We start from the raw sequence: 21,826 nt of genomic DNA on the forward strand, positions 1-21,826 counted from the left end.
GACCAAAAACTATTTCTTCTACAACAAACAGTTCTTTCTCCAGACAGCGGGGTGTGCGATGGGGTCCTCAGTGGCCCCATCGTATGCCAACGCGTTTATGATCTCTGTCGAAAAGGACATTTTTTTCACTAATGAGGCTATTGCCAAACAGGTGATCTATTATGCAAGGTATATCGATGACATGATCCTGATTTGGCGGGGTACCAAGGATAATCTGTTGTCCATTATTGACTTGCATAACTTAAGTGACAGTCCGGTTAAGCTGACCTGCAACATCTCAGATACCCAGATTGATTTCTTGGATGTACGTATCAGCAAAGTGGGATGTAAGCTTCAAACATCCTTATTTGTCAAACCCACTGATCGTAATATGGTACTGTCCCCTAAGAGCTTTCACCCGCGATCAGTTACTAGAGGTCTACCTTACTCCCAGCTACTTAGAGTGAGAAGGATCTGTAGTGATCCACGGGATCTTGAAATCCAGATGGATCTGATGATTTCTAAATTTGTGGAGCGTGGATACGACCTTAAAAGTCTATTAGAAACTAAAAAGAGAGTGTTGAGTATACCCCGTGAGCGAACCCTTCTTAAACATAATAAAAAAACCCTACCAGACACTGTCATTTGGCCCAATCGATATAATACTGCCAGCGATATTGCTCGCAGGGCAGTCAAAACTAACTGGCCTATCATTACTACTGATAGAGAGTTGCCCTCCCTTAGCAATAAAAAAATTATGACTTGCTACTCTCGAGGAAAAAATCTTCGCGACATGCTCGTTCATAATGACATTTCTGCTATGGGTAATCAGTTGTCTGACACTTTTTTGGGTAAGCCTAAAGTGGGTTGTGTTAAATGTACAGGCTGTACCACTTGTGGGTACATGTGGACAGGTACTGTCATTAAACATCCCTCTTTGTCTAAAACCTTTAAGATTAATTTTAGGCTCACTTGTAGCTCAAAGTTCGTTGTATACGTTTTGGTTTGTCCCTGCGGGAAATATTATGTAGGGAAAACAGACTGTGAATTCAAGATTAGGATGGCACAACATCGACAAGCCATCAGATCGGCAGTTCTCAAAGGCAACAGTGAACAGCCGGTCGCCCGTCATTATGCTGTTATGGGACATTCTCCCACAGCATTGAAACACATGATAATTGACCACATTCCTCCGCTGACTAGAGGCGGTAATAGGTCCAAGCTGCTTTTGCAGCGTGAAGCTAGGTGGATTTTTTTGTTAGATACCCTTAGCCCGCGTGGCTTAAATGAAACTATGGGTTTAAATTGTTTTCTATAAATCATGCTCTTATATGCCCGTGTTGTATTCTTGTATTTACGATCCTTTTTCATGTTATTTTTTGTTCATATTGTAACCCCGTACTATGCTTAATGTTGACAGTGTATTTTTGTTACTATGGTGATGGGAGCACACAGAGATGACGTCATCTCCAAGCGCTTACGTCGGCGGGCGGCTGCCGGGGCCCTTGCGTGACGGACGGCTATGGTGAGGGTGCACTGCTATAAATGGTGAGTTTGTATTTTTATGTATTTTGTACTGCCCTGAGGAAAATGTGATTTCTGCACATTGAAACGTTGGCATTTAAGTGGCATGTGTCATGTGTCTTTATTCATACCTGAGTGCCGCCGTAGCTCGTCATCTACTTATCTGTGGGCGTTTTAACCTACACTGAACGGAAGGCAACAGGGACGTTTCCCGATTATAGCGAGTGCCAGAGTTTGGAGTATATATATATATATATATATATATATATATACACTAGGTGATTCATTGCGCCCTACGGGCGCTCTTCACACCGTCTTAAGGGGCTCCATCCTCTTAACCTGTGACAGCATTTATTGTGTGGAATATAGTTTGAGTGTGAGTGGCGGTGGGGAAATACTGCGGGAGGGGTGGGTGTGATGTTTCCACAGGTGGATATGTGGCAGGTGTATGGGAATAAGGGTAGGTATAGCACTGCATGGTATATAGGCGGGTGTATGGGTATAAGGGGGCTATATATGTGGCAACTATAGGGGTATAAGGACTATATAGGCAGGTATATGGGTATAAGTGGGGTATATAGGCAGATATATGGGGATAAGCGGGGTATATATTTGGCAGGTATATGAGTATGGTTTATGGGCAGCTACATGGGTATAAGTGGGGTATATATGTGGCAGGTATATGGGTATAAGGGGTATATAGGCAGGTATATGGGTATATAAGTGGTGTGTAAATATGTGGCAGGTATAAGGGGTATATAGGCAGGTATATGGGTATATACGGGGTATGTATATATGTGGCAGGTATCAGGGGTATATAGGCAGATATATGGGTATATAAGGGGTGTGTATGTGGCTGGTATATGGGTTTATAAGGGGGTCCTTACCAGTGCAGAGAGTGGTGTGGTAGCGGGCTCAGCCTCTCCCTGGCCAGTGCTGGAGGACAGGTCACCAGCTTTATCTGACAAGAGGCGGCACCACCCGCAGGACGGGCCGGAGATGCGGCTCAGAAGCGGGGTGTGCCAGGGGCTGCAGTGCAAGAAGTGTGGCAGGTAAGTGTTTGCTCCTTAGAATGGGTAGCGGTGAGATGGCGAGCTCTCAGCAGGCTGCGTGCGGAGCAGAAGCTCCGGGCATTGACAGGAAAGTACCCCAGCAGCACCGTCACCAGCACCGACGATCACTGGAAGCCAGATGCTCCCCGCGCTGACATCACATTTGGTGCTGACCACATGAGGCCACTTCCAGAAATTTTCCAGGGCCACTTTTGGTCCCCAATCCGCCCCTGACTATGGACTATAGGAGAAGTCAAAACTAAACCATCCCATCCTACCCACCCAACTAAAACAGTTTTACATGCGATAAATCCATGTGTTGTTTTTTTTTTTTTTTGCATGTAATACTACTCCAGGGGAGCTGCAGGCAGGGGACAGGAGAATTAAAAAAAAAAAAAAAAAAAAAAAAAAAGGGAGGCTGCTGATTGGCAAAGAGAGCTCTCTAATCCAATTAGTGACAAACCAGTTTTTTGTATGGGACCACAGATGTACATGGGACCACAGATCGGATGTCATACATGTGCGATTTGGGCCAATTTCACACGATTTTTCAGCCTGATCCACTGGATTCGGGTGAAATTGGTCCCAAATCGCATAGTGTAAGTAAATCTACACCTAAATCTCTGTAAAGTTTTTTTTTGTTTGTTCATGTGTACTGCAAGCCTGCCATGATTGTCATGGTAGCAAAGAAATGAAGGAAGAAACTGTTATATTGTAAAGAGGAAATATATGCTAAGCCTTGGGGAGAGATAGCGTGGAGAGAAATAAAGAATAAGCTGACTGGCTCCTAACTGTCATGTTGCAGATTGTGTGACAGATGTCTTAATCCTTAATAAAAGATAAACACGAGGGTGATAACTGTCCAGCCCCTCAGTATATAACTGCGATGTTATAGACTGTGTTTGGAAAATGACAGTTAGGAACTGATTGGCTGGACAGTTTAGCTCTTTTAAGGATTAATACATTAATTGAATCAATTACCACTCATTTATTATCAGTATATGTATGACCAATCTGCCTCTTACATTTCTGTATTGGTTCAACACAAGCAATTAGATTGCATTTTTGATTTATTAAATGTGATGGAGTACATGACAAGCTGTAATAGAACATTACAAAGCATTAAATGGCCAAGAATGATTGAGTTACTGTACGATGTCAGGATAAAATAACTGGCATATGCATCGGGTAGCAGGTTATTGTCACAACATTTTATTACTAACAGATATTATTATAGGGTCAATCATAACATGGATATGTAGCAAATTAAATAAAATTGCTTCAAATGAATGCCTGGATATGGGTTTGCAACAAATTATATTGGAAAGTGTTAGGCTGTACATTTTCAGGTATAACAAATGGTGTTTAAACTAAGTGGTGCTTTTCAAATCTGCTGAATCTTCTGCAGTTTCAACTGCTTGATTTTAAAGGGCCAATAATATTAAATTCAAAACCAGACATGTTTTATATTTAATACTACTGTCCCTTTTAATCCAGTATCAAACACATAAATCCATGTATCTATTTTTAATTCATATTATAATGTTATAGAATTATAGTAACATGTTATACAAGGCAATGTTGCAGTATAATACTGTCTGATACAATAAGACTCTCTACTAGCCTCCAAACTTTCAAGTGTTCCCTGAAAACTAACTCACCTCTTCAGGCAAGCCTATCATATTTAAGTTCCACACGCATAACCCTCTGAGGCACGTATAGCTTTTCTTCTGGACTTGTAACATGGTGGGACTGCTATGCTATTACTGGTGCCTGTCCTTGTGTTTCCCTTCTATGTCCCTATGGATTGTAATCTTGCAGCAGGGCCCTCCTACCACAATGTCTGTCCATTTCTACCCAGTTGGTTAAGCGCAACAGAATCCGCTGTGCTATATAAGAAACAGTAAATAAATAAAGAATTGTAAATGCAATGCATGTTTATTTTTTTTACCATTAAGAATCAGGGATTTACTTTTTTTATTTACTTTATTCTACCAAGAAGTGTATTCATTTTTATTTTTCAATATTGAGAATAAACATGATCAGAAGCTCTGGTTGTAAAACCCAGAAGGTGAAATTTAATAGGATGAGAGATTCAGAAAGTGAGAGATTTGGGTTGTTGGGGAGGGAAAAGGGGAGCTACTACAGTAGGTCAGCAGAAGATAGAGGAGTCAGTCAGATAGTGGGGGACACTGGGCTTGATGGGGAGATACTTTGTGTAAGGTGGTCACTGGGCAGGAAGGCAGGGACATAGAGGTGTGAAGAGGGAACACATGGCTGGAAGGATGAGACACTGGGATTGGGGGGTCAGTAATGGTGGAGGCACAGAGCTTGAAAAGGCAGACACTGTGATAAGAGCACTGACCTGTTGCTGTTCACTTTATGCCCTGCATACTTGCTTCATCACAATGCTCATAGAGCAGCCCTTCTCCTTCACCCTGCCCACATACTCTGCAGTCATCCCTTCTCCACTCCATCAGTGCTGCGCAGGGATCTGGCTTCCAGTGGTGGTTCTGGCCCTCCCCACTGCACACAGTCTATTAATATGTATCACCCAGCATTGGCACCAGGCCCTTCCCCCGCTACCTATGCCCCTTCACTTTGCAGACCTCCCCCACTGTGGACTAATGCACCCAGGGAGAAACTGTGGACTAATGCACCCAGGGAGAAGGTGACAGGCCAATTAGGATCAAGCCCAGCACACAAATGCAGCAGTTGGAGCTGGGCTAATTATCCATAGCTGGCAGTGGGAGGTCTGACAGGCTGACTGACAGCTGGCATCCTAAACCTAGCACTGCACCATAACAAAATCCCCTAAACAATATGAAAATACTTAATACACTGCCCTACAGTCTTTTTACAGTAATGTTGCTATTGCCAACTACTCACAATATTAGTGCATGCCAAGTCAGCATAAGCTCATTGCCAAAACCACAAACTACTCTTTGTGCATATGACTTTTATCATTTTGATAATTCGGGCTTCATACAGGTAGGACACTAAAATAGGAGACATCAGGTATAAGAGTAACAACAAGCATATTTAAAGAAAATGATTTCCGTCAAGTCATTAATCTAACTAATAATTCATGTGTAACAATTCTGGCTTCGGCTGCGAATCTTCTGTAGAATATATGGGCAGCTTCAGTCACTCTGTAATGGTGCAGAATGTTGTTCTTATTTTCAGGTATTGGAGTGTTTATTTTCTGGATGGGATGGATGTCTTACATGGTGACAATAACCCCATCTACAAGGCATGTATGGTCAACCAGTGCTTTAATACTCTATGACATTGAGGGTAACAATACTGTGGCCTTATCGGTCATGTAACCTAAATTTGACCTATGTTATTAAGCTGCTTTGTATTGATGATTTTTTTTATGTTTTTGTCCAGTACTTTCATAGAAGCAATTAGACACGCAAGGTGTATTAGAATCAATAATAAAGCAATGATGAAAATAAGATGCTTCACATTAGTAATAGAGTATTCGGAATATTTGGCCTGGCAATCCTTGATCTATTAAGGTCATTATTTATTATTTTACAGTACAGTATGTCCCCTTTAATTCTGAATTACATTTCTTTGCAGTTGTAATCATTATTAACTGCTTAAACATTTGTGCTATTAAATTACACATCTAAATATAATTAATTACAACATCTATACATACATATGCACAAGAATATATTTTTAAATAAATACATAGCTAGAATGCTTTGACATCTCATGTTACAACCAAGGGAACTTTAAACTTGATATTCCCATGGATTAGGATGGGCATGCAGGACAGCAATGTACAATCCAGAAGACCTTTCAATTTCCCTGGTATCTTCATCCTGCAAGACATTTAGTTACGCTTTCAATTAGCATGTCAATGAAAAATGAACGTGTATGACCTGCACATTAAACATACCGTGATATTTTGATTTAGCATGGAATATTATGATTTTGCATGATTCTATTTTTTTGGGGGATAAGGATACAAATTAAAGATAACACATAACATGTTATTTTGTATCTACAAATCAATACATATATACAGTAAAATCAGGCTAGGACAAAGATTTGCAAACAATGCATATTGGAATAGTGGTGTTTCTGTGCCATTAATACCACTTTTACACCAGCACCTATATGCTATATTTGCCTCTTGCAAGGATTTGGGGATCTCTTTAAAATGCTGTTCCTGTTATCAACCTCACTGTGGCTGACTTTGGCTCTCTACTAGCCAGATGGTGTGGAGAGAACACCTACTGTTCTGACTCACTTTGGATTACAAACATCAACCAGATATATCGCTGCAAAATCTTGAGGAGGACTGCTGCAATGCTATCCTAAGGGATTGCCATCCTCTAGCGGCGCTGGGTAAATAGAAGTCCAGTGAGCAAATCAAATACTATAAACTGTTTTCCCCACCATATATCTCCAAACAGACTACCAGCCAAAGACGGGACATATCATTCCCCCGGCAAATTTATGGTCTAGGTCCTATGTACACAGTGTTTTACTCATCCTATACTCTTAATTTACCTACCTTTTCAATTCTACCAATATGTATTTGTATATGTGTTTCTTGTTTAAATGTGATATGACCTATAATTATTGTTAATAAATCCATTGGTCTTTTTTCATCCAACAGGCGCCACTTTTCTGTCTACTTTAGTTTTTTCTTGTGGGACTGACAATCCTACTACAAAGCACCTCTGGTAGCGCCTGCTCACGCTACCTTGGTAGCACCTTTTTTTTTTGCAAAAGGGAGTGGAGCCTTACTGGAAGAACCCCCCCAAATTTGTATTGCTGAGGAGAAATGCCCGACCCAGATTCTGGGTGTTCCTTGCACTGTGAATGAATGCTATGTACATCAGTAGCGATGGTGCTCCCCCTTAACTTTTCCCATGTGCAGGACTCTACAGTGGGGACAAGTGGAAGATGATGACATAACCATGTCACCAACATGCTTACACAATAATAGCAGCAGCGCATCAGTGACAAGTAAATTACTTATTTCCTACCAATGTAAATATTTTTTAAGGCAGTGGTGTCAAGCTCATGGCCCTCCAGCTGTTGTGGAACTACACATCCCAGCATGCCCTGCCCCAGATTTTATATAATGGATTGCTAAAATTGTGGCAGGGCATGTTGGGATGCGTAGTTCCATTACAACTAGAGGGCCATGAGTTTGACACCATGGTTTTAAGGGGAGGTTAGGACGGGTGTGGTATGGGACTCCGACAGTCGGGATCCCGACAGTCATTATCCCGACGTCGGGATCCCGACTGCCCGGAGTCAGACAGCATGGCGAGCGCAAAAAAGCCCCTTGCGGGCTCGCTGCGCTCGCCACGCTGGGGGCACGGTGGCTCGCTACGCGAGCCACCTATTCTATTCTCCCTCTATGGGGGTCGTGGACCCCCACGAGGGAAAATAGCGGGTGTCCGTCGGGCACCCGGCTGTCGGCATTTTGACAGTTGGGATCCCGACGTCGGGAAAATGACTGTCGGGATCCCGACTATCGGGAACCCGTCCGGCACCCGGTTAGGACTCAGTGTAAAACCTCTGGTACTATACCACTCCTAATGAATAATCATTCATCGAGGGGTTTAAATAAAAGAATTTAATCAATACATGTTTTTAGGTGGATTTATCTGAAATGCTAAATGTGGTACAGGTATGCCAAGGGGTTGTATTAATTGCAAAGAGGTTTTTCATCTTGAAAATGAGAACTACAGTAATACCGTAGTGTTTATTTCAACTTTTTTTAAAACAGTATTAAAACAATGAAAGGTCCCTTTATAAATGATGTTCTGTACCTCAAAGTGCTGAAAAGACTTGAGTTTGGCAAATACCCCTTGCTGTTATCATTTTCCCCATTAATAAAAATGGCCGTCATCCGCCATCTGACACATTTTATAAACCTCCAGGACTTTTCTCATGGTCACTAACAGCCTTCTGCTATCTCAGTTTTGAGGTCCAGTATGGTTTCCTCACAATATCATGCACTTCTCACAGGTTGCATTTCGTAGAAAGGCCGTATAACTATGCCATTAGTATAGAAAATTGCCATTTATATTCAAATCTTGCATTTCTCTGGTGTGTGCAATCAATAACATTAGTTTAGTATGTTTCTATAGAAAACACTGTGGGCCATATTCAATGCATCCGACCCCCACACCAGTCCCTCAACCTATTCTACATTTGGGGGAATCCCTAAAGTCAGAGGTCAGCGATGATTCCCCCAAACAACGAGGCTCGCATCTAATGCAGGGAGCCCACTGCATTCAGCCATAAGCCTTGCTGTTTTAGCGGGCGCACACGCCATTTCCATGTCGCTACAAAACCCTAGCAAGAGAGAAAAGGTGTGTGCAGGGGGGGTCAGTTGAATACTGGCCCGCGAGCTGTGACAGCAAGCTATCCGCACTGCATGCCGTCATAGCTCGCAAAAAAACATTGAATATACCCCTATATGTCTCTTTGTGGCTCCTAGCTGTGTTTCCCCTGCTATCACTGCTTCCTTGTTTTTGTTTCAGTTTGCAAGTGTTTAATATAGATTTTGCAGAGTACTTTCTTGTCACAGCTTACTCTAGACTGTCCCTGTCACCTTGTGATCTGATGAATTATTCATAACTGAGGCCATCCGATTAATTCCTCTTGCCTTGCTCTTTTCTAAATCTGAATACATTTACCAAACTTCTTTTGGATGACATTTGTGAAAAGTTTTTCCAACCACAAAAGTATATATTGTAACCTTCACCACACAAAGCTACCATGCATTGTGTTCCTGGTTTGATAAACTTGAAGTGTTATTATATCATTTTAGAATCCGCAGCACAAATTATTTTTCCATTTCCAAATTGAATGTCCCTTATACCCTGTAAGTGTAAGAAAGCATGTCATTGACAGTAACAGAGCTGGAGGGGGGACTGCACGGACTCCAGTCCCAAACAGAAATTGCATCTGGGACTTCAGTCTTTGAAGTATCATTTGTCATAAACAAAGTTCACTTTTCGCTTGAAGCAGACAATGGAGGTCTCATTAGACACTCCGGTCATTTGCGGAGGGACCCTGTCTATTTTGTCAGTCCCAGTGACCCACAATTTTTGGTGGCAGCCCTGAACACTAATATTACATTATAAACCTAGATAACAAAGCAAAACAAAACAAAAAATAACCAGAAACATTACTACCATGGTGACTAGAAGAACATTAATTGAAAATACAGCAATACATACTCTCAACTTGGTACAATAAATACAATCAGACATACCTCCAGGTAATGCATTTTCCCTTTATGCAATATATCACATATTGTATCTTGTCTGCTTTTCCTGGGAATCAAATAGACAAAGGAGAAGGTTTTAATATTAAATAACTTTTTGTGCAAAACATCTCTTATACATATATGTATTGTGACAAGGAACACAGACACGGGAATTCAAATTTATTTTCTTTTTTTATTTCAAGCAGGTCACGGCATACCAGATTAATTCCATAGGCAAGCGTGGTTACAGACAACAGCATACAAATACTCACACCATAGACAGACTCTTGCAAATGCTCCAGTGGTTCCTACTCTAGCCCGCACCCCGGCCTATCGCTTGGGCAGCTAATCAATCCATCAAGAGCATTTGCACTCTGCCCTGGAAACACTTATATCAGGAGATCACATATGCTGCTGATTACACACCTGGCTTCTGCTCCATAACCTGGTATGTAACCTCCACATTACTCTCACATGGGGCCAGATGTACTAAGCTTGAAAAGTGATAAAATGGAGAGTGATAAACCACCAGCCAATCAGCTCCTACCTGCTATGTCACAGGCTGTGTTTGAAAAATAACACATAGGAGCTGATTGGTTGGTGGTTGATCACTTGCCATTTCATCACTTTTCAGGGCTTAGTACTTCTCGCAGATGGAGAGATGCCAGAGTATATATGTCTCTTTTCATGTTATTTGTCAATATGACTAGCCATATTCTTAAATGCTGTTTTACTTGTGGAAGCAATGATCATTTGTTCTTGTGTGATGGCATATATCCAATATGCCCCAGCTAGCCAATATCATGTCAAGGTGCAGAACACTAATGCCATCTCAGATTCTTCAAAAACGTCATTGCTTTTTAAAAAGTTATTGTACAGTATATTACAATCTAGGGAGAGTCACCCCTTAAATATATTTAGATGATAACAAAAATAGTTTGACTTTAATCTTTCTTTAATACCAACTAATTTGATGAAAAGAAATAGACTATTTGGACAGTATCACAGAAGGTAAAACCCATACCCTTATCTTTTAGTGAACCTGATCTCCCATACACTGTGACAAATATTCTCACCTTTCAAATCTGACTTCTCAAGTTCCCAAATGCAACCTCCCTTTCCTTCAGCTTCAATGTTACCTATGCACCCCTTGCTCCCAAACAAAGGTTTTTTTTATTTTTTTTAGGGGGGGGGGGGGGGGGGGGGGGTAGGTTAAATTGCTTCTTCTGTGAGGAGGTATTATGGGATGTATCTTCATTTTAGTAATCGCAAAACAATTGTTTTATTTGATTGTAATAGATAGGGAGTAATTTAGGGAATTACATTTTTTGTATTCAAACACTTAATTATGGAGTCTTAAACCATTTCATGTTTTCATATACAGTATACACATATACTTAATTATTTATCAATCTATCTCCATGACATAAAATCATTTAACTGTTTGGTTGTATTGGGGATTGTGTAAAACTGCTTCTTTTGTACATAACATTATTGATGCTTGGTATAACTGAGGCAAGAGATAAACATTTTGTAAGAATAACATAAGGGAATTTCTTTATATACAGGATAAAAGAATGACCAGGACAATAGTAAACGGAAGAAAAGAGGGTACTCTTTACCTAGAAGGGCACCCACGATTTTGATCGTGGGCATCGTTAGTAAAAAATCGCGGCCATCGCGGGCATTGAATGCACTAAAAAATCGGGTGCGATGCGACCGACGCGATGCCCGCGATTTCCCATAGAGAACAATGTTAAATGTCCCAATTGACCCGATTTTCCTGTTCAATGTCTCAATTGACCCGATTTTTCCAAAGGAAACAATGTTAAATGGGCCACAGAGGCCAAATAGGCACCCTGAAGTGTGAAATGGCCCCCACAATTGTTAACTCCACCCCACAATCAACGTGTACCCGAAGCGTGGCGAGCGCAGCGAGCCCGCGAGGGGCGGTGGTACGCGTCCTACAACCTTTTCATACCCCACTATCCACGTCGCCGTGGTGTTGAGAATAGAAAGTGTGGCGAGCGCAACGAGCCACCGAGCCCGAAGCGTGGCGAGGGGACGCGGACAGCTGTGAAGCCCTCGAGGGGACGCGTATACCTGTGAAGGTATACGCGTCCGCTCGCCACGCTTCGGGCTCGGTGGCTCGCTGCGCTCACCACACTTTCTATTCTCAACTCCACGCCGACGTGGATAGTGGGGGTATGAAAAGGTCGTAGGACGCGTACCGCCGCCCCTCGCGGGCTCGCTGTGCTCTTCACGCTTCGGGTTGACGTTGATCGTGGGGTGGCGTTAACAATTGTGGGGGCCATTTCACACTTCCGGGTGCCTATTTGGCCTCTATGGAAAAATCGGGTCAATTGAGACATTGAACAGGAAAATCGGGTGGTCAATTGGGACATTTAACATTGTTCCCTATGGGAAATCGCGGGCATCGCGTCTGTCGCATCGCACCCGATTTTTTAGTGCATTCAATGCCCGCCCTTCTAGGTAAAGAGTACCGAAAAGAGTAAACCTAGATAAATACACTAAAGATGTCCGTAAAATGGGAAAAAAGGCTTTTTTTTGCAATGACTGGTACACGACAACAATACTCTTCCAAAGGAATAGGTTACATGACTAATAGTGGCTGACTATCCATCAGCTTAGTTCCCATTTGTCCTCAGTACAATGACATGGACATTACAGCTTTACAAATCTCTCCTCTCATGTTTATTGACTGCAATATATATGGCTTTTCAATGTTGTTTAATGACAGTCAACGTAGTTTAAGGAGCAAATGTATCAAGCCGCAAGAACTACTCTTTTTAGGGGTTTTCCAGAAAAAGGTTATTACTGCTCTTCTGAAATGTATTACAAGGCAGTCCATGGAGAAATTAGATATTTCTCCAATGGTTCCAGTGGCTATGGTGAAGTGTGATTGCCAGTTACTAAGCAATAAACACCTGAGCTTTGCATCACTGGTATAATTACACATAACACTTGTGCAGCTTGCTCGCATACAGATCTCACTGTATTATGAAATCTTGCTTATGCGTAATGTGGCGACTCCTGAGCATAGGTGCTGATTTTCTGTTTTTGCTGGTAGGTGCTCAAGCCAAAAACATAGGGGAGTGGCTTCATGATGAAGGGGCGTGGCCACAAAATAATACCAACTTATCTAACGCAGCACAGTTGTCTCCAATATTCAAATTATGGCAGCAGAGTTCCCCTTTTTACTCATAATGGCACAATGTAACAATACACACAATGAAATGCATTTAAAAAAGTTTATCAATGCCACCAAAAGCCTGCCCCCCCACCCCCCCCCAGCACTGTGTGTCTCTCAGTCTGTCTCTCTTATCACTGTATGTGTCTCAGCCCAGCGTGTCTATCCCCATCACTTTGTGTATCTCAGGCTCAGCCTCTCCCCCCAGCACTTTCTGACCTCACTTACATGAGACTTATACCCCTTTTACACCAGAGGTTGGACCAGGGATATTGCCTCTCTAGTCCGGGCGGGGCGTGGTGTAAATGGGCTGAAAAAATAACAATGCGGGTACTGTTCCCCGGGAATCTGACCCGGCAATTGTTCAGGGTTGGACACGGGGCTTATCCGGGGCTCAGGGTGGTGTAAATGGTCATTATCCGGGCTAACAGATTATGTCATCTGCCGAAGACCCGCACATGGAGCAGCGCAGCAGCAGAAGCAGCGTTACGATGCTGTTTGCAGCCTGTACCCTACACTACAGCAACAGTCTGTGCAACAGTCTGTGCTGGAAGCACTCTCCACAGTGAGTTTACAGCCTCATCTGCAGGAAGACACGCTGGCTGTCACACAGTGTGTCCCAGTGTGTTACACATTTGTATTCATATGCATCTTCATCTTTCTTTATGAGAATGCATTACATCTATAAAGACTCCAATGCATAATAAAGCAAAAAACTTGAAGAGTGCCATGTTCCATTTGTTATGACCTCATCATCAACAGACCAAAAAGCCATTTTTTAATGACACCAGCAAGGAAAGGCAGGACTGATCCGTTTTCAGTGTAAAAGGGCATTACCCGGGAATAACCTGGATTGAAGTGCAATGTAAATGGGGTCTGAGGCAGGGCATGCCCTGGCAATTTCCCATGTTAAATTTCCCCGGTCCTACCCAGCATTCTGGTGTAAAAGTGGTATTATAGAGTGGAACTAAGAAGAACCTATAAGCTGACAGTCACAGGACACACAAGCAGGGCCGCCAATAGGTGGGTGCTGTGGGTACAGCTGTCCTGGGCCCCGATCTCTGTAAGGGCCTTGGCAGATAATTTTGTCCACCACAACCTCCCCGACTGCCTGCGCTCAGTGCGGTGAACAAAGCAGATACCGGATTGCAGGCTTATCTTGGATACCATTTGGGATACCATTTGGATGCACCATTTGGTGGCACATATGAGACTGTTGGACACTTGTTGCGCGAGACTCTATTTGCCATATTTTGTATATCCAAATTGTTTTTTTTTCACAGCGATTGTAGCGCTGTATTGGTGAACGGCCACTTGCAGCAATTAGTAGCGCCCAATCTCTGGCACCCTCTGTATTTTCATTAACTACATACTGCTATCCGCAATTACACTATTTCAAACATTCAAAAATATTTATAAAAATAAAAAAATAAAGGCAATATGTGAATGAATAAAAGAGCTAGGGTCCCTGAAAATATCGAAGCAATTAAATAAAATAGTACTTGTGACTACCATTAATACTGTACTGTCCAAAATCCATGTTATATCTACTGTAGTTACAACAAATATTGAAATACTCTACCTAGGCTATACTGTATATCAAACAATCGATTATTCCGTATTTCAGAATATTTTTCAATTTCAATTATGTATTTTTCATTTAAGTTGTACAAACACATCAAACACATGAATTACACACAAATATATTTTATTTGTGCATAAAACAAGGTTTCAAAACATGAAACAAAGTTTGTGTACTATCTCTGGCAATGAATTTAAATGCTAAACAATCCTTTTTATGCAAATAATTAGTGCTAGTTACATATCATGTCCCCAGTAGTGTTGTTACAGATGTCCCCAGTAGTGCTTTTAGCACAATAAAAAAGTACAGTTTGGAAACTATAGCTTTCAGAATAATTTGGATAAGGGATACTCAACTTGTAATACTATTTTATTACTCAAGGGAATTAATCATACAACAATGTTTGTAAACTCTTAACAATTAATATTTGTTTTTAGTTTTTTTTAAATGAATACTGTATTTGTAGGGTAGAATAAAAAGACAAATACAGTCTAAAATGCAAAGCATTTGTAAAATATATTGATATTATCTACATTCCTTGAATTATAAACAGGTTCTCTAATCATTGATTGGCCCAACCTCTTGCAACCCTACTGAGGGTTTGACTTTGACCTTTAAATGTTTTCCTCATATAACCTCCCTATATTTGTGGTCTACTACTATATAATATTGTTAAATATTAATCAGACACTGGGCCAGATTCTCTAAGCTTCAAAAGTGATAAAATGTAGAGTGATAAACAGCCAGCCAATCAGCTCCTACCTGCCATATCATAGACTGTGTTTGAAAAATGTCAGACAGGAGCTGATTGGCTGGCTGTTTATCACTCTCCATTTTATCACTTTTGAAGCTTAGAGAATCTGGCCCCTTGTAACCTACATTAAAACATGCAATTTGAATGCCCCTCAAAATGATTTATCATTATCCACATTATACACTTACAAAACGATATATTTTATATTACATATCAAAATTTCAATATCGGAATAATGCTAAATTATGAACAATCATCCATTGAATGGAATAACAAACTAGAGTAAGTCAAATGTATTAAAGTCAAAACTTCAAAAACATAATTTAAAGATTTTGAATGTAATTAATGCGGTGCTAGTTAGGATTCTAGGGGGTATATTTACTAATGGTCAATGCTGATCTTTATCAATGTTGAGCTACCAGGGCTAAAACACACACTTACAGTTGAATTTTTATATTCATTTTTAAATGCTAGTAAATGTGTGTTCTAGCACAGCAAGCAAAACATCAATCGAGATTGATTTAAAATAATCGACCAACATTGACCATTAGTAAATATACCCTCAGAGAAGGAACAATACATTTTTGGGTTCCATAATAATATTTTCATGCGGTCTGAGGTAGGCCCTCTTAACCCTCTGACCTTCATACTACTCTCTCAAGAGTCTTCTGAAAATGCAACCTCCAAATCTATTTGCATCACTCTTGTATGTGCTTATAATAGGCCTCCACTTTTCTCTTCAGAGATCAGAGTAGTGGCCTAAATCATCGGTGAAACTCCATGCTATGACCCCTGAACTGAAGCATGGCAAGGGAAGCAGAGAGGAGTGGTATCCCACACAGTACATACTGTATACACATAAGGCTTGATAATTATACTGAACCAACATTGGTGGGAATATAAATCTCTGTTATATGAGATAGTTTAGTAGTGTTGGAGGTGCCCCCAGAAACTGAATACTCAGATAGTCACAAAAGAAACTGGTTGACAGCAAGAGGCAGACAATCCGTTCACAAAATAGATTTTTTTTGTAGGCACACTTTTTCACAATGAATAGTAATGAATACAATAAAACTTAACTTTTAATTCCAAATCTTATAAAAAATATGGTGGCTGAATAGCTCAATGACATACACAATAATTTTTACGTAGATTATAATAAAGTATTACTACTGGATAATTGTAAATGATATTTATACAGTAGTGATAGTGGTATTATTTGTATGGCTTACATTGTAAGTGTGTTGCTATAAGGCTCTTAGATAATAGAGCAAGGCACTATAATGTGACCTATTGAGATCCTCAAATGGGATCAATCAAGTCCTTAAATAGAACTAGTATCGACAAGTTCAGTGTATTAGTTAAATCTAAACAAAATAAATGTTTCTAATGTTAGTTTAAAAGATACTTAATTTGACACATTGCAAACCCTCCCGCTGGTCATGAATGAGCTAATTGTGTTTAGCTTTAGGTGGTTAGATAATCAGTATTTAAATAATTAGGCTAAAGGTAGATAGGTATCCAAAAGGAAAGGATAGTACAGGGTGTTAGAATAAACTCTTTCTGCTGCCTAACGTCGGATGGTGAGAGAAGAGATTGACACAATGATAGAAAGAAAGTGAGAGGACACTTCTGTGTGGTGTTAGGTCAGCCCTGATGCCAAGGCACTGCAGGGCTGAAATGCGCTACCAGAAAAGAGATAAATGTATTAAAATGAGGTTACATGCAATGGAACATAAATGAAACAATATTGTTAATGGATATCTAAGGCAATGTACAGTATCACAGAACAACATTAGTCATTATAATGATTGACAGTCACAATAATAATATGAATGCTGCACACCTTCTGATTTAGATGTCATTGCATTGCAAAGAAATCATAGGTGGGTGGGATGATATAATTAATGTAAAAAATTAAACAATGCAACATGATTGGAAAAAGACAAATAGAAAGAATATGTCAGTGAGTTGAGCACGGTGAGCTCTGGTGTTAACTGTTGCCTCCCATCTTGAATGAGCGGACGGGAGATGTAAGTGACACAACGGCATTCTGAAGAAAAAATGCAGGAGCTTGTGTTGGAGACGCCGACTGACTGAGGTGTTAGATCAGCCCTGATGCTGGTGCAGTGCAGGGCTGAAATGCGCCGCCAGCGGGTCTCACAGCAACACGTAGAAAAAGAGCGATGATACCTGTAAGATGAGCAGGTACACTGAAGATTTGTCGGGAAGTGGACTAACCATTCCCCCTGCAGCGGGGAGCTGCTGAAGCCCATCAGAACGTGTTTCACCACATGGGCCCTGTCATCTGGAAGCCTCATTCATAACCATCTAACATCAGAAACCTTTCTATTGTTTAGATGTAACTAATACACTGAACTTGTCGATACTAGTTCTATCTAAGGACTTGATTGATCCATTTGAGCATGGCAAGGGAAGCAAGCCATGTGAGTGTACTTTGTAAACTCATTTGGAGTCCACGTGATGAAATGTCCAAATTTACACCAAAGAAAATGTAAAACTCGTGTCACCATTTTCATGTGTTGACCATTTCTACTGTATGTTGACAGATCACTTTTGCAGAACATCTTCAAGGGCAAGGAATGGTTATTTTATTTTTTACAGGATAAGCTGCATTCCAGAATCATAGGGGTTTAGGGCCTTATTCTAGTTCACTCTTTCTGACAAAATCCTTCTTAGATGGACAAAACCATGTGCACTGCAGGTGGGGCAGATGTAACTTGTGCAGAGAGAATTAGATTTGGGTGAGTTATTTTGTTTCCGTGCAGGGTAAATACTGGCTGCTTTATTTTTACACTGCAATATAGATCTCACTTTGAAGTAAAACCCCACCCAAATCTAATTCTCTCTGCACAAGTTACATCTTCCCCACCTGCAGTGCACATGGTTTTGTCTATCTAAGAAGGATTTTGTCAGAAAGAGTGAACTAGAATAACCCACCTATTTACTATGATGGAAGTTCTATTAAAGATGGGAAGTTGCTATGAGGAACCAATCAGATTCTTTCTATTATCGTCTAGAAGTACTGTAGATGGTCACTGGTTGCTCTGGAAAACATCCCATCAACAATAGAATCTCCATTTTAATAAATAAACCCCATAGATTGGTAAAATGTTAAAAAAGTTTAAAAGATTTTTAGTAGATATTTTTTCTTATATAATCTTTGTAATCTATTGAAAGTTTTTCCCATTTGAAGTTCATTTTAATTTACTATGTTTCAGCGGCTTTCTAGAGATATATCTTGGTGCGTAACTATTTAACAGTAATTAAACTGCCAGGCAGGGCTTTCAGGAGATAGAATGTGCAGAATATACTATTGGACAAGATGAGATGGGAGATTATATATTCCTCAGTAACATTTAACATTTGTATTTAGAGGCATCAACAGAATTTTAATTAAAAAGAAGCAACAGCTCGACCAAGCAATTAAGTTAAAAGCTATATTGCAGTAAAAGCATGAAGTAAAACTCATTAACTGGGATTCCTTTCGGGCATTTAATAAATACACTAATGTATTAATATAGTAAAATGCATGATGCTTCACTGGGCAACGTATAGAGTGGACTAGTGGGAAATTCAGACCTGCTCGCTAGGCTGCGTTAGAGCCTTGCAAGCAGGTTAATGCCGCCCTGCCGAATGCACACCCTCCCCCGGCATCCAAATCCCATGCGAATCCTACGCTGTGAGCAGATGTGTACACTTACACATCCGCTCGCAAGCACCCGTACAGAGGAAAAATAATTTGATGGTTACTCACCATAGTATCAGTTTTCCTCTGCATGCAGCCAAAAGGTAGCTCATCCAGTGTTTCTATGGTCGTACCAATCATTTTTGTGGGGAAGTCTAGGAAACTCTAGGTGTCCACCCAAGAACATCCCCTCTGCCTGTTAATCAATGTGTGAGTGCCCCGGCGATTGAAAATATCGGCGCTCACAGCAGCGGTCTACACATATGCCTATGTGCTTACACAGACCCCACCATTGACAGAGTTTCCGAATTCTCTACAAGTAGGTCTGAATCAGCTCCTGGTTGTGTGTGTGAGCAGCACAACAGTGGCCATTATGTGTGTAAGTGGCACTAGTGGGTGCATTAAATATAAGCGGCATTAGTGGGGGCATAACGTGTGTGTAAGCAGGGGGCATTATATGTGGCATAAAGTAAAATAAGCATTACAGTGGCATAATGTGTAATGGGCACTATGGTGTATGGCAAAAGGCACTGTGTTGCATAATGTGTATAGGGGCACTACTATAAGAAGGAAAAATGATGGGACGGGGGGGGGGCTAAAACATACCCTTGCACAGGGCATTATGTCACTTAGGCCCTTATTCTGATCGGTGCGGCCGGAGCCGATTATGCGGCCAGGACCGTGCGTGCGAAACCCCGCCTTCCATATGGATCGCCAACTCCGTCCGTATGCGGTAAGAAGCTGGCCGAACGGACCGCACGTGTATTTTTCACGGAATACGCCTCCTCCATCTAAGGGAACCTCCCCCATCATTCGATGGTCGCAGACCATCGAATGCAGGACCGTGTGCTCCACCAGCACCCGCAACCTCAGACCACACGGACATTTTTCCGTGCAAAAGCAGGGATCTGGGCGGGCAGCTGACATCCGGCGATGTCATATGTCCGCCCCCTACACGTGCGTCACGGCCGCATTACCATGCGTACGCCCAGCGTTTTCATGGGAACTCCCATGAAACGCGGGGCGTATGCATATGGTAATGAGCCCAAATAGCCCTTCACGCCCCTCTCCACCCCCTGTTCGGAGTGTTCACATATCATGCAGGATTTGGGCGTACGCCCCGCTCGCACATGCGCAGAGACGCCTCTGCACATGCGCAGACACAAAACATCGGTGGGCCGAACGCACACAGATATATCCGCACCGATCAGAATAAGGGCCTTAGCTACACCACTGCATTCGGAATTTAAGATTTATTTTCATAACTACTGTATAAAACAGATATTCAGTAGATTTAGAATTTACTGAATTGTTTCACTCTTCACTAATGACTGCACTTATCGAGATTGAGCAGATACATTTTGCAATAATTCAGAATGTATACAAATGTATATTATTTCCCCAATGGATGACTTTTTTATTTTTTCATTTTTCAAGGCTGAACAGATAATAATTTTTAAATATAATAGAATGTTTACTCTTTTTGTTTTATTTCACATATGGCTGCAGTCTTTAATAGATTCAATAGATTTGATCATACTTAATACAGCATTTGTACTCTCACTCTCACTTTATTAGACGCTACCATAGTTACAACTCTTTAAATATTTAGGAGTTTTATGATTCTTTCTTTTGATTTGATAAATGCATTTTGTAGCATCTTTTAATCTATCACCCATTGTTTCATTATGCATTGTTCCAAATGCTCAACAAAGAGCTCAAAATATTGTAAAGCTATTTTTGAAAGAGGAAAGATCAGCAGAACATATTATACAGCATGCAAGTACTATTGGGGCAAATGTTATCACTGTTAGGATGCTATAGCTTAGAACAGGGGTCCTAAACTATTTTGCTCTGGGACCCCATCAGACAATAAAAATAATTACGGGACCCCAACAAGTGAATGCAGAAGGTCATCACATCACATGTGTAGGCGGCAGACAGCACATACATGGCAGCATTGTGGAGGCACACAGTGATGGGAGGAGTCTAAAATAACAGACAATAAAACAGATTTTCCAGACTCCTTGAATCACTGACTGAGATTAGAAAAGTCATCAGCCTGATGGTCACCAACATGGAGTCGCGACCCCATGCTAAGCAGGTGGGGACCCACTTTGGGGTCAGGACCCACAGTTTGAGAACCGCTGGCTTAGAACAAGAGGGTGATTGTAATCATCTCAGTAGCAATTTCATTCAATTTGGATGAATCAGTACAACCAAGGGCTTGATTCAGAGGTGCAGGGCTAGCTTGAGGTCTGGTTGAATAAAGTGGCTGTACAAGGGCACCTCCCTATCATGGACCTGCTCTACACAATGGTGAAGTGGGAGGTGAGGCAGGCAATTGCTGACAGCTACTGGCATCATGAAGAAACTTCTGTTTCTCCCCTATGTTCCACTTCTCAAAAGTAAGTTTTAAGTAGATGCAACCTTTAAAAAATGCTCATCTCACTTGCATATATCTTCAACTCAAATAAGGTGTGCACATATTCTGTGTGCCAGTCTGTCGACCATTGGACCCTCTCAACCTTTTGACTGTCGACCTTTGGGCCCTGTCGACCTTTTTAAGGTCGACCTTGTGACTGTCCACCATTAGGGGTCGACCATATGATTGTAAACCTAGACACTGTAGATGTTTTATACCATAACCAACTGTAATCCCCAGATGGAGCACTTTACAGTTTTTGCCTCAGGAATTGAAAAAATCAGTATAAATCTGCATTACGTGCACCCTCTGGGGCTTACCACATGTTGCAATTC

The 21,826-nt window shown here is 41.2% G+C and overlaps 1 protein-coding gene across 1 annotated transcript in view; it reads right to left on the reverse strand.

Annotated features, from left to right (window-relative positions):
- Positions 1 to 3,692: 3,692 nt before the first annotated feature.
- Positions 3,693 to 21,826, reverse strand: part of MLIP (muscular LMNA interacting protein) — a 106,514-nt gene continuing 88,380 nt past the window's right edge. The window contains exons 12-13 of the mRNA XM_083174968.1: positions 9,817 to 9,877; positions 3,693 to 6,391 (exon numbers count right to left, since the gene is read on the reverse strand). Coding sequence (XP_083031094.1) covers positions 9,851 to 9,877 — 27 coding nt within the window. The 3' untranslated portion in view covers positions 3,693 to 6,391; positions 9,817 to 9,850. The remainder of the gene's footprint in view (positions 6,392 to 9,816; positions 9,878 to 21,826) is intronic.

The sequence above is a fragment of the Crinia signifera genome, chromosome 3 (genome assembly GCF_055691185.1).
Source record: "Crinia signifera chromosome 3, ASM5569118v1, whole genome shotgun sequence".
Taxonomy (NCBI): domain Eukaryota; kingdom Metazoa; phylum Chordata; class Amphibia; order Anura; family Myobatrachidae; genus Crinia; species Crinia signifera.